The sequence below is a fragment of the Leptonotus elevatus genome, chromosome 21 (genome assembly GCF_054856555.1).
Source record: "Leptonotus elevatus isolate MCC_2025b chromosome 21, RoL_Lele_1.0, whole genome shotgun sequence".
Lineage (NCBI taxonomy): Eukaryota > Metazoa > Chordata > Actinopteri > Syngnathiformes > Syngnathidae > Leptonotus > Leptonotus elevatus.
The window spans coordinates 7,062,182-7,084,020 of NC_141259.1; the positions used below are offsets into that span (position 1 = coordinate 7,062,182).

A 21,839-nucleotide genomic window follows, 5' to 3' on the forward strand; every position below is an offset into this window, starting at 1 on the left:
GAGAGTCAGCTCATAAAGATATATTTTATTGTAGTAGTGATGATGCTAGTGGGACAGGTCTACAGGCACTGCTACTTTTACTGTACCTTATGGTGATTGCGAATGGCGCGGCTGAAATCACTATCTGGGGGATCCTGGGAGAATAATTAAATGCTCTTCCATTTGTTGGCAGAATTCACAATAAACCTGCTGCCAATCATATGCAAGAATATTTGCGTGCAAATTGAGACGAGATCATCATCATTCCACTAATCACACTTTTTGTGGCATTTTTGTTTGGGGGTGTGCCATGAGATTTTAGGCATTCAGAGAATCTTCAATTCAGATGAAATGCTGCCTCCGTCCAAACAAAGCACATCCAAAAGTCATTTTTACAGATTTCTTGTCCTGTCATTTAAAAGATACCAATGACTTTGGATGCTATAAAATAGTCAATAAACAGCTGTAAGAATGATACATTCCATCATATTGAAATCAGCAGAGGCAATTATGAGTGCTTTCCCAGGCATTTTATGACTGTCTGTCTGATGGATTTTGTCACTGTAAAAGCCTCACAACCTTGGCTGATCACTAACGGCACGACGCGTTGCACTGTTGCAATCGCATTGCCCAGAACATGCCAATGTTGCTGTAAAAGCTGATTGCATATGGCAGGTCATTTATTCAACTCAATGGAAAGAAACAAAAAAGCGTACTAGTAAGCTGCTTCATGGATCTTAAACTTGATATTAAGGATATAGAATAAATGACTTTCCATAGTTGATTGTTTGTGTCCATCAATAATACATTCGTGGCTGCCAAAGATATAAAAGCCAGTCTTGATGACTAAATATTGGAAGGCCATTACAGTTGAATTAATAGTCACAACCTCCACCTTTGCTGTCATCTTTCTTCCTCAGTTTTCCCCTCTGGGGTTCTGATGGGAAATCCATCTGACTGACAGAAAATGTTCCTTTATAAGGTTTGTTATTCTGTCGCATACTAACAGCAATTGGAGTATAACTTAGACTCTCTTATTTGATCACCCTTGTAGTCGTCTTGACAGCTAACAGTGAACAACTGTAGCATGAGCTCGATTGAAAACTTAGAGAACTAAACTAAAAATGAACCGAAATAAAGTATGCATTATCTTTTGCTAAATAAATAAATGCACCACAAAATTGACTAGCTCCAGAAAACAGGCATAAATGCTAACCATAGCCATTAGTTCGGAACGTTTTGAGTGCCTTAATAGGTAGGATACAAATGAAATACCATTTACAAAGGTAAACAAATGCATTTTCCTTTTCATATGCTAATTAGATTGTTAGCAGCATTGCTATGCTAATACACGGTGTTCTGAGCTAGCAAGTTTCAGGAATAACAAAAAGCAATCTCCAAAACAGATCTCTTCACATTTCTAAGCAAATTTAAACTTAGAATCATGTCAAAACCTTTCTTCTGAAGTAGATTAAAGAACAGCGGCCATCATTCATCCCATTATTGACTGTACATCTGCTCTTTTCCACAATGACATTAGCGTCATTGAAATGTTGACCTTGTCATGTCTTCAAGGGGGGAAACAAATGACTTTTAGCAAGGCAGCATGTCTGCTCTCACAAAAGATCATTAGCGATAGATCAAGTAATGTCAAGCTGTGTTTGTACTGGACTGACTTGGCCTGTCTTGTGAGCTTGAGAGGAAAGGGTTGATCTTTGACCCGCAGTACTTCAGTGTGACCATCCCATGAAAGTCGACGTTATTCATTTCCTGAATATGACGAGCATCTGCTGCAGATCCCTTTTATCATTCAAACCATTTCTCTCTCTCTCTTATTGTTGCTTCTTAGCTGTGTACTTTTTGTAAATGATGATGTGCTTCATACTTTGCAGTCCCCATAACTCTTTGGTCAGATTTGTTAAAGTTTTATTGTTTGGCAAATAGCTATGGGAGGGAGTGGGGACCACAATTTCTCTTTGCTCTCTCTGCTTCGACCTCAGATTACAACTTCATCAAGTAAATTGCTGTTCCATTCAACGCTAGACAAATTCACATTTTTAGTGATTTTTACCATATTAACACATTTTGCTATTTTTGTTGAAACTGGAGTAGAGGATACCAAGTCTTCCTCACAGATTTGAGGCTAGGGGCTTAAATCATTTCTATGTTGTCCCTGCAGTTGCAAAAGTTCTCTCTGGGTATCCCGGCAAATTGAAGACTTAGGGCTTTGTTTAGCCTCTAAGTGCATGTCTAAGGCTACGTTCACACTGCAGGCAAATGCGACCCAGATCGGATTTTTTTTATATCAGTCTGAAAGGTTCAATTAAGATTTTTTCATATCTGACCTATGTCACTTTCATATGTGGTCCTAGATCGGATACGTATCCGAATTTTTGCTATGTGAACGGCTAGGTCGCATATATCCAACCTCGACGTCATCAAAAATCCACTATGAAAAAAATAAATAATAATAATAATAAATAAAAAAATAATAATGAAAATAATAATAATAATAAAATGAAAATCCACTATGCGCTCCGAGCGGGCGGGGGCATTAAGCTTAGGAGATGTACGCGAATCGGCAAAGTTGTTTCGAGTAACAGTTGTGATTTTATATTTGACTTAAATGTAATCCCACTTTAAACGTAAAGTCTAAAGATGACATTTGTGGTGGTGATATTGGTAATTTAGCCACGCAGACGGCTCATTCATTACGTGCGGCAATGACGTGACGTCGTTGTTAGGGAGAAAAAAAAGGAGAGGTCTCGCCTTATTTTCACCAAATATTATTTCTACCTCCTCCTGCATCACTCCTCTAGATATGAGATGGTAAAAATATGAGCCCCGACAACGGACTTATATAAGTCTTTGGCCCTGACACGCTGGACCATACGTATTTACTTCCGCAAACACATCATTGTGAGTGACGTTGTATCTTCTTCTGCGCATGCGGGTCACTTACGTCCACACAGCAGACTGACTGAGGTCGCAATTAATAGGTAATGTGAACGCTTACTCAAAAAAAAAAAATCTGATTTCACATAGCCTAAATGTGGGCATGGGTGGAGTGGAAGCAGAAATGGACTCGCTGGGAGAGATTGGCGCGTACAAAGTGTGTTTATAAGCTACAGGTAAACAGCAAGATCTCCCTTTGTGGATGATGGCTGCGCAGGTGACATGGGCAGACCCCCCCACCCCACCAGCCACGCATAATTGCGCTATGGGGCACTATTAAAATAATAATCTGTCTGCCTGTGTTTTGTTTAATTAAATCCACCAAAATCCCATTGCACCACAAATTGGACCTGCTTTTTCCGAGTCTACTTTTCATCACCTGTTTACAAAATGCACCGGGGGTGTAACAGCCCCATCCCCCAGAACGCCAGAAAAGGCGTGTCTACCAAATTCACAAACATGGTAAACTAGACTTGCCCCGGCACGAGAATGAAGACGCACCGTTTTTACGCACGCGCGCCTATCTAAGAAAATAGCCCCTGAAAATTGTTCATATGTCAGAAAGTGAGTTCGATCCATGAAATTCAGGTGTGTGACACAGAAAAATAGACTGCACATCTATTGCTGGTCCAGTAGTCTTTACGTTCTTACTTTTTCCGCCTCCTGAATTCACGTCAAGCCTTGCCAAATATCGCCACACTGCATCCTAATGTCTGAGTTTAACATTTTCTGAGATTTGTAGGAAATGTGAGAAGCGCTGATGTCCATGACAGTGCACAATGTGTTTTGTATGCTTTGTCTGCAATAATGATGCCTGACCTTAAAATGTCTTTCATTTCCAATTACTGAGCCCGGTTTTCCAAAAGGCCAGTTAAAGTATATCTATAATGTTATGATAATAAAAAATAAAAAAATTCTTAAATGGGACCTGCAATCGGGTGTTTAATATAGACCAGATCAAATCTTGGCTCTCACTGATAGGCAAGAGACTCGGAAACTGTCTCATCTTCTGCTTTTGAATGTTTGCTGCCAGTGGACACATGGATGTGTTTAACACTTGCTGTTGTTTTAAATTAAGCCTAAAAGCATGACCCTTTTATTGAGTTTGGGGAACCCATACCAGCATTTTAAGAAACACAAGGAAAACGCCAATAAGTCATTACGATTGAGGGTTAACATTTTCATTCCAATCCAAGCTTACTGTTATTTTCCATGAATTGGCAATGATCATTATTTTGACAAACAGTAATTATATTCTTTACCACAGAACAGATGTCAAAGTAAAAGCATGGCGATTTTTGTTGGTTGAGCTGTTTTGAATCATCTTAACGGGTGACATATTAAATATATATTTTGATAAACTCATCTGGTCTCCTTGTGTGTTTTTTTTTTGTTGGTTTCTTTAAATTGGATTTAAGTATCTTCTTTAATTTGTGAAACAGGCGTGATGACAACTGAGCTGAAGTGTAACGCTTTTGGTTGGCGTGTGATAAACGTTTTACGTACTTATCTCACCTTTAGCTTTTTGAATACTCCCGAAACGGGCCAGAAATGTGAGTCCCCCTTTGACCTTAACAAATTCACCATTGGTGCCTGCTCACGCCCCCTCCACGTGCCACCACTTTATTTATTTACTGTAGGCCCATAATGAGAGCTCTTAATCTCCATGTGGATAAAATGCTTGGTAAAGCATTGGCCAAAACACAGTCAACGATTTATTTTTATGACTACAGGCAGTTATTTACACTGGTGTTACACAACAATACATACAAGGGTTGGCATGGCCTAGCAGGCAGATTGCCCAGAATTGAGCCAGACAGTGTGGGACTGAAGAAATCGCTCCCTTCCACTCTTTGTCCACACTCTCACTCGCTCAGACACCAGTCAAGCTAAGAGGAACCAAGAGAAATATAGAGTTCATTTTATCTCCATCCATCCATCCATCCATCCATCCTGTTTACTGCTTATTCATCAGGTTCATGAATGAGCTGGATCTTATCCCAGATGATGATTATTTTTTTTCCAGTTTCATACTGAACCCCCCCACCCGATTTAAAGGAGCAGAGGTTGAGCCTTGTTTTTACCCCCTCTCCCCCTTTCTTTTGAAACTCGGGGCACTGATAGCGGCTTGTCACGCTTCCTGTTCTGTCTCCCTCTGTTGGTCATTATGTTTGTTTCTTGGGCAGGTTGTAACTGTGAAGACAAATTCCTTGCGTTTTTCCATACTTGGCCAATAAAGATGAATCTGATTCTTTTGATGACTTTGGGTTTTGTTTGCATTGTTTTTTAATTGCCGTGATTGATTTTATTATGTATTGTTATTGAATATTTAGGAGTCAATCTGCATGTCCCCTTATTTGGCTCCCCTTATTCTTGATTAACCATTATGTAGCAGGCCCCCCCGAACAAGGATGAAACTTTACTGATGATTGATTTGTCGTTTTATTTTATCGCCGTAAGTCACCGTGCATCACCAAAAAGTCACCAAATCACCGTAAAAACTGAAAGATATTACAAAGCCATGCAAACAATAATCAAAAACCGTGTGCATGTACAAACATAAGTACTAATAAACAAATATTAAACAAAATGTACCTTTTGCCTCTTTGGAGGGGCAACCAATATAAAACAGGATATTCCTCAACGCAGCGCAACAAGTTTTTCCAGCGTACTTACGCTATCAAGTTACCTTATGTACAAAAAGCACTAAACCGGACGTGCCTCTTCAAAATAAAAGTGTTAGCCCAAAACCGGAAGTGTTGATTTACGAGGCAAATTTCAAAATAAAATAGAATCAATATTCCGGTAAGAAAATGTAATAATGGTTATTTACAATTGTTTTTTTGTTGTTTTTTTGAGAGAGAGTTCAGTATTGTTCATTCGGTTATCTTACCAATTCAACATGTCATCATTACTCTCTCTTTCTTTCTTTTTTTTGTGTGCGTTAATATGTGTGTGTGTGTGGGTGTGTGTGTGTGTATGTATAAATATATATATATATATAAAATCCCTCACCCTTCACCTAAACTGAATACTTCAGAATCCCGCTATTTATTTTAATTGTTATTGGCCATTGTCACTGACTGTCGGTATCTGAGCCATGAGCAGCTGTGATGCATTTCCAGACAAGAGCAAAGAGCAAAATGGCCGACCTCTGAGATGGATAAAATAAATAAATAGGTGGATTTTGCTACTTAATTCATATTCCACAAAGGCAAAATTGTATTTAAATAATAAATAAATAATATATAAATACCGTGTTTAGACTGGTGAGGTATCGCAAACTAAACGACACACTATTGTGTGATGTCATTGTCAGGCGACAGCAAGTGGCAAAATGGCCGCCCCTTGAGAGGGACTTAAAAAAAAGAAAAAAAAGGTGGATTTTGCTGCTTAATTCATTTTCCACAAACACACAATTATATTTCAATTCTAAATTGATTATTATTAAGTTATAAATTAAACATGCCGTGTTTAGACTAGTAGAGCCACACTGAACATATGGGGTAATATATCTAGTGATACATTTATTATAAAAAAAGTCACTCTGAGTGACCTTTTAACTAAATAACAGATGGATCATATATATATATATATATATATATATATATATATATATATATATATATATATATATATATATATATATATATATATATATATATATAAAAAGAAAAAAAAAGAACGATTGCTACCATGTGAGCGTGATCAATAGTGTGTAGTTTAGTTTGCGATACCTCTGTAAGCATCAAACTATTTAACCAGAGTAGCAGTGAAACCAGCTGTCGGACTAGTCCTGTACTTTTAGCTACTGTTCAAACACAGCCTCCCTGCTGCTGTGTGTATGTGTGTCTCTGTAACTCAGTGTGAGTTGGTGCTGACAGGACTGGGCCTTGCATTGGTAACGGATCTCCAGACGCTGGCCCCAAGGTCTCCTGCCTCTGCTTCCTCTTCTCCTTCAGCACGCTTTCTGCATTTGGTCGCATATGTGACATAACATGTGTAGCCAACAGGCCGAAATATAGTTTGTTGTATGCATGTTGAAAATGATTGATGTCTTTAAAAAATGATCTTACACAAACATCTGAGGAGGAGAAATGCATTTTGGGTGTGTTTATGAAAAACATATCCAGTATTGAAGCAAGCACAAACAGCACTTACAATACTAGATAAAGTGCAATTTCTGGAGAAATCGCGTGGGAATGCTGAAAATGCTGAACTGCGCCACTGAGCAGTATCAGAGAGCTGGCAATGATGATCAGTTGTTTGTATGGAAGTGGGCGTTTTTTCAATGTCTGTCCCATTGAAAATGAATTGGGAACAGTTGATATTTAATGTTAAATTATGCGAATACTGTAAGTAATGTGGAATCAGATGATATATACCCCGGAGGCGTGAATTTTTGAAGCAAGTTGAAATTTGAACGGTGTAAATCGGAAGCATTATGTGGGAGTTGTTACGCGGCAAAAAAAGTGTGGATAATAAAAAGTGCCTGATATAACAATAATAATAACTAGGGGTGTGAATTGCCAAGTACCTGGCGATTCAATTCGTATCACGATTCATAGGTCACGATTCGATTCGATACCGATTAATCCCGATATGAATCTATAAATTGATTATTGCGATTATTATTTTTTTTACTAAAATTTTGAAAATACTAATCAGTAAACTTGTACATGTACACTGTAAAATTTGTATGAAAATGTATTTATTTATCTGAAAATTCAGGCTTATAACTGTGCCACTGCATTTAACAAACAGGTTGCAGTCTGTTTCATGTTTGAACAGCACTGAAATCAAATATTAAGGCTTAATATTCCATTAATATAACATTCTTCCATGCTTAATGTGTGAATCCTAATCCTAAGTAAGATGTTTTGTTGAATATTCCCATAAAAAATTGATGTTTAAAAATCGATTCGGCCGCATATCTAATCGATTCGAGAATTGCGCGCTGTAATATCGCGATATTTTGCCGAATCAATTTTTTCTAACACCCCTAATAATAACAAAGGTTAGAAACAACATGTGGGAATGCGGTTCAGCTCTTCCCACAATGAAGGGAATCCTGTGGTGTTGAGTGGTATTGTGTCAATTTGGCACCGTAAAAGCAGTAGCTGTATATTTCGGACATGGTGCGGTATATGTCAAGGCATGCAATGATTTTCAGTGTGTGACAGAGCTGTGATGTGGATTTTTACTGAAATTACAAGGCAGAGAAGTAGATGATAAAATATATGACGTTGTTTGTGTGTTATGGATCTTTGCATGCAACAGAAACAATGCACTCTTGAAAACATATGAGAATTTGAGTCAAAACAACTTGATCAAGTTACAATCCGTACTCACTGAGGACAAACCTCCCGTGACGTGCCTCAGTTGTAACACATGAGTCTATGTACTGTATAATAAGCAGGGCAGAAAGTTGTAAGTTATAAACAGGCTTCTGTATTCCCTTAAATTATTTTCAAGCTGTATCCCAACCAGAATAAAAATGCTCTTACATGACCAATTATCATAAAACTTGACTTTAACATGCTGTGCCAGTCACACTTGAGGCGGTCTGTCCGACATTGGTCATGAGCCTCACGCAATCCTGTGAGCTTGAAATTCTTTCCACATTCTTTTCTCTGCTTATAGGTTTGCACAATGCAGCTTCATGACAACTGATTAGTGTGAAAAGGAGAAGTTTGCTTGTGACCAGTTGTTGGGCAAAAATCCCAACAGATAGCGATTTTGGCATTCAGGGACTTTGCAGTCATAGTCGAAGTGACAGGTGTTATTGATTGAAAGGGTAAATGTCCGAGATTATATAAAAACAAGCTGGGCCAAAATGTCTGTTTTTTCCATTTGTGACGGAATGCTATCTTCAGATCTGTCAGCGGTTTAAAAGTGTAATCTTGAAGATTTGTAGGATTTTTGTAAATCATCTAACTGATGGATTTCCTTTGTCTGACAAGAAACAAATCCAAAAGTTACTTCCAAAGAACATCAGTTCAAATGCTATTTTCGAGATGTTCCGTGCAATCTTTTCAGTTCGACACTTACCTTTTCGTTTCTATCTCACCTCTCAAGTGGAGCCAGTGCTGAGGGAATATGGCACGAGACTCAAATTGGACTTCCATCCTTCATGTCTGTGACAAAAACAATTTCTCTCATTCTTTGTATTTTTATTTATCTTGTTGGTCCCTTTAGCATTTTCTATCACATACTCCGTACTTCTGCAAAACAAAAGATTTTAAATTTCTTAAACTTTTATTTTATGTGAGTGATTACATTTCATGAAAAAAATTGTTTAATTCACGTGATCCACAAGTGTAATTTCAAGGTTAACTAAAACATAAGGTCAAAAGGTTTCTAAAATATACACCAGCCTTTTAAATTACTGAATTCCCTTTCCAACAATACCTGTTTTGTAAAGATTGACCCAGTAGCTCCTGAGATATAAGGGTTCAAAGGTCAAAATTCAGCGGGGCCTAGCTTGTGAACCCCTGCTCCGATTGATCCAAAATTTGAGATTTAGTGTTGCGCCTTCACTATCAACAAGTACACCAAGTTTCATTAAAATAAAAAAATCTGCTTGGTATAACCCACTAGGTGATTTGGCATGGAAGGACTACAATATTTCTTATCTATCTGCATCAGTAGCCTATCCCTCTTTTAGGTATTTTCTCAATTTGAACACAGGCATTTTGAGGTATTAAGCATTTTTTTTAATGCAATTTTTTAAAGATGTAACTTTTTGGGCTTTTTTTTGCCTGCAAATCTTGTTGGTTTTATTGGACACCAATGGCAGACTTTCAACATGACTTCCGTCATAATTTCCCGCTATCTCCAGTCCAGATTTTTGTTTTTGTTCAGTGGATGAGAAAACACTAGAAAATACGGATCATATTATTATGTAATCATTACTGTATCTTTACTAGTTTGTCATGCTCCCACTGTCCAACACTACATTGGCTCCAGCAGTATTGCAAATGAGTGCTGGAGTGCTTGCCACATATTTATTTATATACAGTCCATGTTTGTTTTTGGAATTCACTTGTGGGGTTGTAGAAGACCAAAAGTATTTTGCTGTCAAATCATGTAAATAACCCAAATTGCTTCCACAGGAATCCTCTTTCTCTTCATATGTGTTCAGTTCATCTTCCGAGTTGACGCTGGCTATTTGCACGGTGTGAATGTAAGCTACCAAAAAAAACAAATTTGATTTATCTTCAGCGGCATTGGCTACTGTCGAGGTACATAGAACACTATACAGGACAGGAGAGACTTGTTACATTAAACATTTAAATTTGATATATATAAAAAAAAAGTGTTATAAGACACAACTCGATTATTTTGGACCTCAAGATGAAATAAACTGCCAAATCAAGACGCAATGTATGCTTTAAAGCATATGGCGTTCACACCAAACACAGAACGAACAGAAACACTATCTGCACCCCATGTCTATAGTATGTGGGTGATAAGGTCACCCCTTACACACCTTACTCCCAGCCCAGCGGCCATCCAGATGAAACTAATTAACTCTTGTTCAATGCTGCTGTGACTTGACAGCTCGGGGGAGAAGGTTGCTTTTGGTTGATGGTTTTCCCAGCCTCACGGGCCCACCCCATGCTTGCAGTCGCCTGCTCCGAGGGCGAGGGTTAGGTCTGTAACACACAGCGGGGATGACCTGACAACTGGCGGGACACCAGAACGTGTGATAGGCAGCAGAAAGGAAAGCTGTCAAGGAGATTCTATCACAACAAGCTAAAGCAGCGCAGGAACTGACAAGGCAGTGGTGACTCTCCAAAGAGTGGTGATCCTCCTAAAGATGTTCACAGATAGGAATTCCATCAGTGATCTCATTATGAAGAAGGTAGAGTATCTTGTGAACTTGCCAAATACAGTTTTCCTCAGAACGTACTCAAGAACGTTCTTCCCCCGACTCTGACGGATTTCCGTTGTAGCAGCACGAAATGGAAATGCACTGATGGATCCTTGGTTTAAGCTAGCCTACAAGAACAATATCTGGGTATTCCGTGCGTCCTTGGTTCATTCGTACTTTCAATTGTAGCAGTTCTTGGGTCGCGACCGATGACATTTCACAAGATCACAAGGACATGAGAACGGACAAGAACGCATTTTGAGAAACGGCTACAGACTTTCCTGTCTCCATCCAAAATCCTGCAGTTCTGATGAGAGGAACACAAGACATTTCCAAAGTCAGCTGTTAGACTCTCCAGCCTGTCCTTGGTCTCCCCTGTCTGTTCTTCCTGGTTTGACAACCCCGGTGTCCAGGACGGACTCAAAATGAAGCCACCTGAAATGACTCCTCTCAATGTACAGAAGTAGCTCTACTCTGGTACCCTCCTGAATAAGCTTACAGACCCTTCTAGTGTGACGTCACTAGACCCTAACGTCAAACAGTTGATAAATCAGCGACCAATGCTATAGCGAACTTGTGCGCAGCCTACAGATGCTACGATCGCTCAAAGAAGGATGAGATCATTCTTTCGGCTGCCGGCAGTGATTCTAAACCAGGCAGAAGACCGTGAGGAGTGAAAGACGAGGACGGTGGCTAGCAAACCTACGGCGCAACTGCTTTGCACCCTCAAAAAGTACGAGGATATGCTCAGATAATTTTATATCAGGTAGCTTTTCTCTTTTTCATATGCAGTGTGTCATAACATTAACCTCTGATTTTAAATTCAGGCAGACATGTACCATATTATCTTTAGTGAAACAATCATTCATAAAAAAAAAATGTCAGAAGTATTCAAGTAATTTTGAACAAAACGTTAAAGATTTAACACGATTATCAGCTAGCAAGCTAAAATAGCTTGAAGAGTTCGATATACAGCAAGACGAGTATATCTGGACACCAATGATTTAATGAATGACAATTCACACCATGAAAGTAGTGATCGACGTACTGCTTCAACCAAAAACAACATACCTTAAGCTTCCACTTCCACTTTGCCCTCCAACCAATTCCATTTTTTGTAGCTAGCGGATCCAAACGGCTGGTTCAAACAAGTCCCAGTAATGTAGTGTCCTACTCGTGACATTTTTTTTGTGACACTTGACATATTTCCCACCTTTTAATGAAAACGCTTGCCGAAAATCAACCTCTCTACATATATTTCTTATGGGGGGGGGGGGGGGGGGGGGCTTGTCTTCCAGGAGGCGGAGCGGTAGCTAAAGCAGTGACGTCAGCTAGAAGGGTCCATAAGGGGGATCCAACACGGCACACCAACTATTCCTTTCCTTTATTTGACTTGGTCCTTTCGGCCACTTCCCAAAGTGTATCTTACCTCAATTAATGTATATCAATCAGTTGATATCTTTAAATGGCTAACCATTAATTATGGCCATTTTTGGCTCTTCAATAATGAAGTGAAAATATCGCTCATAAAAAATTGTGGAAAAAAAGCACAATTCAGCCATCGACCAAACACAGTTCTAGTTATTGTTCATGCACATTCCCAGAAAGTAGGCCAATGAGCTGAAAGAGAAGCTGATGTCGGGCGAGTTGTTTTAGACATACCTGTATTTGATTCAAACCCAGCTGTAATCCCTCACAAAAAAAGACAAGTCTGCTTTTATGATAAAGGCTGAGGAACAGTAGCCTCATTGTTTCCAAGACACGGTGTGACTCTAGCAGTATTGTTTGAGCTGGAGATGTTTCAGAGTAGATTTTCTACAAAGAAAAAAAAATGAAAAGAAAGGGGAAAAAAATGTGATTGTGGCAGTGTTGTTGCAGGACAGCGGGTAGAACGATTTGATTCTCCTCCAAAGTTAATTTCCAGATCTTTATTTTACAATAGCATTCGACTTGAGCGACTTTGCCTGATTATCAATTAGCAATATATCTATCTGTTACTGTTCTGATTGACCAACTTCCAGAGGGTGAATCCTTGTACCTAATGATCCAGTAACAGATGGCCATACCCAGGTCTCTTGATCTTTTTGTTCAAATCAGTTTGTTATAAATACTGTATTTATTGTTGCTGTATCTGAAAAGTTGGTGTGTTTTTGCCATTCCTGGCCAATAAAAATGTGTTAAAACTGTCTGCATTTTTTTTTCAGGGACATCCCTGCCTATTTCAGACAATGCCAAGCCACGTTTTTCACAAGTTACAACAACGTGGTGTAGAGTACTAGACTGGCCCGCCAGCAGTCCAGACCTGTCTCCCATTGAGAATGTGGCGCATTATGAAGTCCAAAATTCAACAAAGGAGATCCTGCTGTTGTCAGGCAAGAATGGGATGGAATTCCACCTACAAAACTTCAACAATTATTTGTTCCCTAATGCTTATTGAGTGTTGTTAAAAGGAAATGTGATGTGACTTTTTTTTTAATACTACATTGCAACTTCATTAGAAACTTCTCTCTCTCTCTCTCTCTCTCTCTCTCTCTCTCTCTCTCTCTCTCTCTCTCTCTCTCTCTCTCTCTCTCTCTCTCTATCTTTGTCTCTCTCTCTCTTTCCTTTTCCCCCTTTTTTTCTTATTTTTTCTTTTTTCCATTTTCTTTACTTTTCTTCCTTTTGTCTTTTGTTCCTTTTTTACTCCCCCCCCCCTATTTTTCCTTTTATTAAAAAAAAGGGAAAACAAGAGAAAATTTGAAAAAAAGAAAGAAACAAAAGGACCAACTTACATGCACATTTTAAATGTATATACATTTCTAAACTATTTATAATGTCAATAGCTATGCCTATAATTATAACGTCTCGCTAGTATCTGAACATGGTGAACAAAAATGTTCAAATGTCATGTTTCTCAATTTGTTTGCCCTTGAGTGCCACTCAAATTGCACTTTACTAAGTTAGAATTTTAGAGAAACCCCACCAGGTCCATCTTTCAGCTGCCCCACAGAGGCTCAGTCTAAAATTGCACATTTAGGTAAACAGAGCTGACATCGTTCATCTTGTAAATGGCAGTACTGGAGAGAAGTACAGTAAATTTCCATCTCTCTTCTCACATATGGTCCATCTGCATTCAATTTGAACAATATAGAAAGATTTTGCTTCTCTATTAAATATTGTAAGTTGTATTTTGGTTGATCCAAATGTGTGTGTGTTTTTTTTTTTGTAGAATCATTGAATCAATACAAGATGCAAGGACCAGTCCTACGGGCTCTTGAATTGTCCACCAGAGTATACAGCTGGCCTCTGTTTGATGAAGTTCCAAAAGAAAAATTCCCCCCACTCGTCAGTCGACCAACTCGGGTTGTCTAACCTTCACATTTCCCCTTTCCAGAGTGCTCACTTTGATGGCTGCGTGTATTGTGGAGGGGGTAAATTTGGTGAACTCGGTGAGGAGGAAGTTGCAGAGGAGGTCAGGAAAAGGTAAAAACACTCACTCAGGCTGGGGAGAAACCATTTATCCAACATTTGCAAAAAAAATTCTAAGCTTTTCTCTCACCCTGTTTTTTAAATTGTGATAACGAGGCCCGTTGTTCATTTATGTTCAATGTACCAATAAACTGTAAAGGTTGACTACTAGACTTCCTCTTTGTTGTTGAAGACTGCTAAGGGCTTGTCCCAATTAGGTTGTTTTTGGCTTTGGGTGAGAGCCGGTGTATTATATTTAGAGTTAACACTATATCTCAAATGTTTGTCTTGTAACTGAATTGCTCTCCAAGGGAGTGATGCTGCCTGGGTACGAGTTACTAATGAGCAGCGTCTGACAAGGCTTCATCCGAGGCGATGACACCATCTTTTGTCATGTCATCAGTTTGCTCTTTGAGAGACCCCCAAGTGATGACTGTATTACCTCAGCTCAACTGGACAGAAGTACATTTGCAGATTAAATTTAGAAACAAAGTCAAAGAACTATAGCCAACGATGTAAAATCACTTCTAGAAAAATCTGATACTCTTATAAATCTTAAGAGTTCTACAAAAGTTTGCCCACTGCTGGGACAGATTTGAGATAACAAATCTCCTTCTTCCTCTTTATTATTCTATGTGTTTTTCGGAAAACGCAAGCTGGCGTGTGAGCGAAGCTCAGCAATGGCTTCTCCAGCTCAGACATGGATACTAACGTTCATCAAATCAAACAGCAGCGTCTGCCTATTTCGCTTTTTATTCCAAAGACTCAAATAGTCCAACTTAATGCCTTCTGTATTTGAAGATTTATGTTACGTAAAGCTAAACCTTAGTCGCAGATGCTGGAGTTTTATGTTACCCATGTTATATTGCAGCACGGTCTCATGAATTGCTCTTTTTTTTTGGAGGGGGGCATTTTGTAATATAAATTTTTATCTTTATAGATTATTGCAACATCTGAACAGCACGTTGTACTGTATAAGTGATGTGTTCATTCATTTCTCTAGTGATGATTTCTCTTGATGAGGGCCTGCATTTTCTGACTACTTCCTATTGTAGTTTTACCATAGGACAGGGGTTCATAAATATGATTCACGATGATATGCCTTGAATGACCATTATTGGCTGCAGGTGTTTGTGCCGAGCAAAAACAGAAAGTGGTCAGACGAATATGTGCAACATGAATTCACATGTATACTGTAGCAGAATTTGTGGTGTTCCACAGGGTTCAATTCTGGGACCTCTCCTGTTTTCTTAGAATCTGCTGCCCCTGGGTTCCATTTTTAGAAAGCAGTGGTGATTGTTTTAAAGTGCTCTATAAATATTGATTAAAAGAGTTGAGCAATTCTAGTTCAGCACATTTAGCTATCTTGCAAAACTAAAGGAACGCCAGAGCCAGATTCGATGAAAAGGTTACCCTCCCTGTTCATTTTGTTCACCAGTAAACCCTGTACCTGTCTTGAATTTGAAAAAAAGTAAAAAAAAAAAAATCACATTTTATTTTTCAATAAAGACAGGTTTGCAAACTGGCGGGGTTCATTACCTCCAACAAGGTTAAGAAAGAACCACTGCCATCGGAGCCACCTTGATAAGCCAATATGATTGCTTTCCCATCCTCAGGTAAGTGCCTTTGATCATATAGTGTACAAAGCAAGAGCTGCCATTATGTCATGTCTGTAGGTCAAGGTCTTTGTGGGCATGTTACCTTGAGCTTTATGGCGCCATTAGAGGCCATATGGAACAGGAGGAGGAACTTTGCCCAGAGCATCTGGGGATGTGTGTTCAGATGTTTAAATAGCTATATAAGGTAATTAAATATGTATTATTTTCACATTTTAAATCCGTTCTGAGGTGTCTTCATAAACATAAGGTGTATACAGAGTATTAAAAAGTCAATGTGCCACATCCTGCTTCCCGGTCATTTTTTTGCCTCTGTCAAAGCCATTTCAATTAATATGCGCACCCTTAACTGTCATCGTTAAATGTGCAGTTATCTCGGGGTCGGAAACTTATTCCTAGGGATTTGAAATCAGTGTTCACCGCAGACGATAGAAAAATGTCTCGTTTCATTGGTTTTGAAACGCTCTCGCTATGATAGCTTTCCATCAGGGCTTCCATTGGAACATCTTTGCGCAACTTCAAATCCAACACATGCGAATGTAAGTAGCAAAACATTGTTTCTCCATCATTGAGCTACACGCCATACAAATGGAATGTAGTTGAATGTCCAGCAGGGCTATGAGAGTCCAGCAGCAGCGTCCCTGCTGACCCACTGGCTAATGACAGTAAGTGGATTACAAGAAGGCCCAGGTCACTGGTCGCTAGTATTTAGTCCACTAAAGTTACCTCCATGTGGCAGCGGCTTCACCACAGGGAATAGTGCGCTGGACCTCGAGGTAACCCACTAGCCAATTTATTTACGGAGTCAAAGAAGTTGACGGCAGCCAAGAAGAAATGACCATGATTCAATTAATTTTAATTTTCAAGTGCAGAGCCAACCTTCTACGGCCGATGTCCAACGTTTTGGATTCAGCCTGTGGATAACTACACTACAACTTAAAGAGTGATATATTCCAATTATAAAATAGTATAGTATGGTCCCATGATCAACTTAAAAAATAATGCTTTTTGTATGAGTTTTTGGCTCTGATATTGTTTTTGGTACCATGGAAGTATAAGTTCACTTTTCCAAGTTTATGATTAGCTGTATTCAATAGCCTCACTTTTGTTACTGCAGGTGCGGAATTTGGACCCAAAAGCAGACAGGACACGGAAGTTAAAAAACAGAGAGTCTTTATATCCAAAAATACAAGGTAACAACAGAGAACAGGGCTGGATGCAGATGTACCGACCAATGTGTTACTAACTCCAGTTTGGGCCATGATGAATTCTGTATGACAGAATAAAGGCCTATTTGACAAAATAAGGGTGACAGATACAGAACCATAGTAACTGCATAGCAACCAACTACATCTCAAGGACCCAACTCAAAATACGGTCACAGCACCTTTGATTAAATTAATTCCACTTTCCTGTGGATTTGAAGTCATATAAAATATAGACCTCCCACAAAATTAGCTGAAGTCTTGTAAATTTCCATCTTGTGAAACTTTAGCTCTGTGATCAGAGTGAATTAAAGGCTTAAATGCAGAATTTTTATATATATATACTTTTATATGTTTCCTGCATAAAATTATATATATATATATATATATATATATATATATATATATATATATATATATATATATATATATATATATGTTGTGTGTATGTGAGAGAGTATGTTTTTATTTAGAGTTCACCACCACAGATGGGTAACTGTTATGGAACACTATAAAAAAAAATATATATATATATATATATATATATATATATATATATATATTATGGCCATAGAACCGTGAGTGAAAATCAATGTGACTTAGTAAATGTCATAGGCTTGCTATGTGTCATAAAGTATACAGTATACTTTTGGTAGTCTAATCATTAACCGCAGCAGAGAATGTAAAAATTTTATGACAGTTTTACTCTGGAACTGATTATTTTTACTTTCATTATTTCCAATGGAGAAGAAATTGTTTTGAAATCTAAACAAATCAGAGGTTGACATGCGTCGTCGAATGGACTGTGGTAGACCATAAATATTCCAAGTAAGAGTCTATAAAATAGAAAAGCAATTTTGAGTATTTTTAATCACACAAAAATGGCAGTTCCTTCCTTTCATTAAGTGAATTATGATTATATTTTGTAAAATTAAAAAAAGTGGTACACCAAGTTCAACAATGCACTCACATGAAACCCTCGAGGAATATAGTGTTTATCTTAGAGAGAGGCTTTGTACGTGTAGGTGTCACTTTATTTTTGGCATGTTCTGGGAAACATCTTGACACGTTAGGTGGAGGAGCTCCTGGAAAATCAGGATCAACGCCATAGGGGGCTGACAGGGGCTGGAACCTGACCATGACAGTGGCAGATGTATCCTTTAGAACTGGCCTCTCCAAGACCTGGCCCATGAACCTACATACTACACAAACCATGTTTTGACACACTGTCAATCTTTTTTTTTTTTTTATGTAGTAGTGTTGGGGTGGGTCTAGATGTGAGGAGAAGAGCAAGGTGGCTGCACATGTGTAAACTTGCTGTGTCTGTTTATGTTTCTAATCAAGCACAAGTTCGGCCATGATAGCCTGCATTTCCCACCTGGGATGTGTGATGGGAAGCCATGTGATTTATGGGATAGAACAAAACAAACAAAATCAAGAGGAAAAGATTCCATTTGGGCCACATGACGAGGGTGACCAGACGTCCCGATTTATCCGGGACAGTCTCGATTGTGAGCCTTGTGTGCCGAGTCTAATAGCTAACAGGCGTGTTTGTCATACCAGAACTAGAACTACTTCCTGCTTCTGTGTGTAAGAATCATGGGAAATGTAGTCCTAGTAGCCTAATGCTGTGGTCGCCAGTCAGACTCAAACGCAAGCTGAGCTTTTCTGGCAGCATATTTCCAGTTTTATAATGTTGGACTGGCACAACGTAAATGGCAGAGCCAGCTTCCATTAGCTGCTGAGACCGAGCCCCCTAAAAAAAGAAAGGATAATGTGTGTGTGTGTGTGTTGACTTGTTTAATGCTGTTGAACTGTCAACCAAGAGAGCATTTAGCATTAGCAAAAGTAATAACACAACCACCGTTCACCAGATTGACCAGCAATTAAATTTATCATAAATAGTTCTTGAGAGACAATTTATCATATATTTGATTTCCTGTGAAATTCTAGTATCTCAAATTTTAAAAATCTGGTTACCCTATACATGACTCACTTTGCAATGAACGATGGTTAAGAAGTGACGTGACTCACTCTTGCGACAAGTCCCTTTATGAGGTGATGCAATTTAGTAGGGATAGGCATTTTGACAAATATCGGCATCAGCCTTTTTACGAATTTGAAGGCCGATAAAGATGGTATCTCACTGAGCGGTGAATGCTTGCGAATGTTTTTACTTGTCGCAACTCGCAAAGATATTTCGAACATATTCAGACAATTTTTAAATCATTTATGGATTTATTTAAATTTCCACTTTATTAAAAAAATGCTGACACTGGGAACTCCCTGCACTTTTTATTTAAAAAAAGCAGAAAAAAAAGAAGATATTTTGAAAAACTTTATTTACAGTAGAAAGCTTAAGGGAAATATTTACTTGTTTTATTTTTGCGAATTTTGTCAATTCTTTAAATGATTAAAATTAAAATGATTTTTTTTTCATTAGGGCTAGTGAAGAGAAAAAAGAGGTTGGCAGGATTCTGACTTTATTCTCAGAATTCTGACATAGTGAAAATTCTGACTTTAATCTCAGAATTCTGACTTTAAAGGGAGAATTCTCACTTCATTCTCAGAATTCTGAGATTTAAGTGAGAATTCTGGCTAAAATCTCAGAATTCTCACTTTATTCCCAGAGTTCTGACTTCTCGGAATCACTTTATACTTTCTGACTCCCCCCCCCCACAATTCATAGCTCTACTTCACAAAGTCACAATTCTGAGATTAAAGTCACAATTATGACTTTAAATTCTTCTCTTCACTGGCCCCAATCCTCTTCTATAAATATTTTCTCTTTTATTGCAAATGAATATCGTCTTGAAATATTGGACTCCTTCACTTCTTATAATCTGTATATGCCTTGTAAAAACCCATACCGGCCTATCACTGCAATTTAGAAAACCTAAGGTTACATTGGGATGTCAGTATATTATGTATTGACCAGACAAGGGGTCCTGCCCATATCAGACGCGGTGGATCGAGGACAGATCTGCGTAAAAGTCCACAAAACACATTAACCTGTCAATGTGGCTGTGACTCACAAGAAAGAAACCATGCGTCGGGGCCCAAGACAAACAAACTATAAAGTGGTTCACCTTTGCCAACTAATAACAGTTATCTTAACACTCAAGGGTGATGACTTTGGGATATCTGAAGTGTTTTGGAGGAAATGCAGTACAAGGTCCTGGAGAAATGGTGGCTAATAGGTATGCGTCTGACAAGTAAGGTGCTAGGAATAAGAGAGATGCGGTAGTGATTTTTTGTCAAAATGGTCAAACGTGAGTTTCTCCCTGTAGCTCGTACAGTATGTTAGCAGGTGTTGATGTGAGACTGTGTCGGCTTAGAAAGCTGTTTGATTTTGGCTCTAGACAAAAAAAATCCTAATGAGTGATGAGCCACCGCGGCTGCTTCGTGGCCAGAGAGAGGCCGAGGATAATCTCCAAACTGGATCCATGTGAAATGCCCCACAGATCCAAAGTCTGCTTGACTGTCTGGCGTAATGTCAGCGCTGCAGTCCTCCAGGGAGGAGCCCGCCTAGAAGCCAAACCCAAAACCCTCCGGATCTCACACGCAGGCTGCAGACAGACTGATTAGTCTGCCGGGCTTTATAATTAGACTACATTGTTAGCCTTGGAACAGCACAGATGTTGCTCCCGCTAGTTGAAAGAAGCCTGTTGAGAAATCCATTTCTCAAATTCATGCATGTCAAGGAAGGATATTATTCCACAGTTGTCATTTCCCTCTTGGGTCGCTACTGTTTGGGCCTTTTTGTCATTTGTCCTGTCGATCGACACCAATTTTTTTTTTCTGTATGCGTTTGGCTTTTCATTCATGGACGAGCTGCACTGAAAATATTTTCCCAAAATGTTTTTACCGACTAAGCTAAAACAGTTCTTGTTTTAATACGTATGCATGCACTGTAAGGCTGTTGTAAGGCAACTTTTGCTAGCTTAATATTCATCTTTTATTCCATTAAATTCTTACTGTGCCTTGTCAAGGAATGACTTTCTTCAGGCTTCTGATTGTATGGAATTGCTTTATAATTAGGGATTATTGCATCCAGAGTAAAACAACAGTATTTAGTATTAAAATAAAAACTTAAACTTTATATAAAACTTAAATTGGGATGGGTGAGTACACTATCTAATTTTATGCAAAATCGGTCAATAGTGCAATTGCTCAACAAAATAAGACATTACATGCCATAGTTGATGTTTATCAGTGTTCGATGAACGGTTATCGGTGATCAGTTGAAAAATCCTGATCGACTCACGAGTCATGACGATGGCCGATACCAGTAATGGCCACCCTCTTTTGGCCATTTTATGATCAGGATCTAGAAATTAAATATCAGAAGAATAGAAAATTGCCTATATTTTCATGCAAATTTAATGAAAAATGCTATATTGGGATTTATAGGTATTTCTTTAAAATTGCCTGTCATTGTTTTTTTGGGGGAAATTAAAATGACCAATGTCCAAGCTCTTCCATAGCCTAACATTTGTCTCCAGTATGTTACTCAGTTCATGAATAGAGGACTGATTTTTTTTCATTTCTGTCCATTTACAGCAAGGTTGATCTTAGAGCAGCCTGCTATCAAACATACGCCCTGCAAAGGGGTCTAATCCGGCCTGCGAGTCTTTTTTGTAAAGTAAAAAAAACGGGTAGATTTAACACGTCCGAAACTCATACAGGCAATGCGTTGCTGCGTTATTTTTGGGAACAATATGATAACAGTTGAGCTTTGTAATTTAGGGCTGGCCCACA

The 21,839-nt window shown here is 38.6% G+C and overlaps 1 protein-coding gene across 12 annotated transcripts in view; it reads left to right on the forward strand.

Moving 5' to 3' along the window:
* odad2 (outer dynein arm docking complex subunit 2) overlaps nucleotides 1-21,839 on the forward strand; it is a 125,928-nt gene that overhangs the window by 55,386 nt on the left and 48,703 nt on the right. For 9 of the 12 annotated variants that reach the window (XR_015092221.1, XM_086066617.1, XM_086066603.1 and 6 more), the window contains 2 exons: nucleotides 13,015-13,182; nucleotides 14,019-14,272. Coding sequence is in view for 8 of the 12 variants with exons in the window: in XM_086066617.1 (XP_085922743.1) it covers nucleotides 14,103-14,272 (170 nt within the window). In the remaining 4 variants the exon portion in view is untranslated. Of the gene's footprint in view, nucleotides 1-13,014; nucleotides 13,183-14,018; nucleotides 14,273-15,766; nucleotides 15,874-15,955; nucleotides 16,061-16,990; nucleotides 17,067-21,839 lie in introns of those variants that run through there. The other 3 variants (XM_086066612.1, XM_086066616.1, XM_086066613.1) reach the window with 3 other exon arrangements.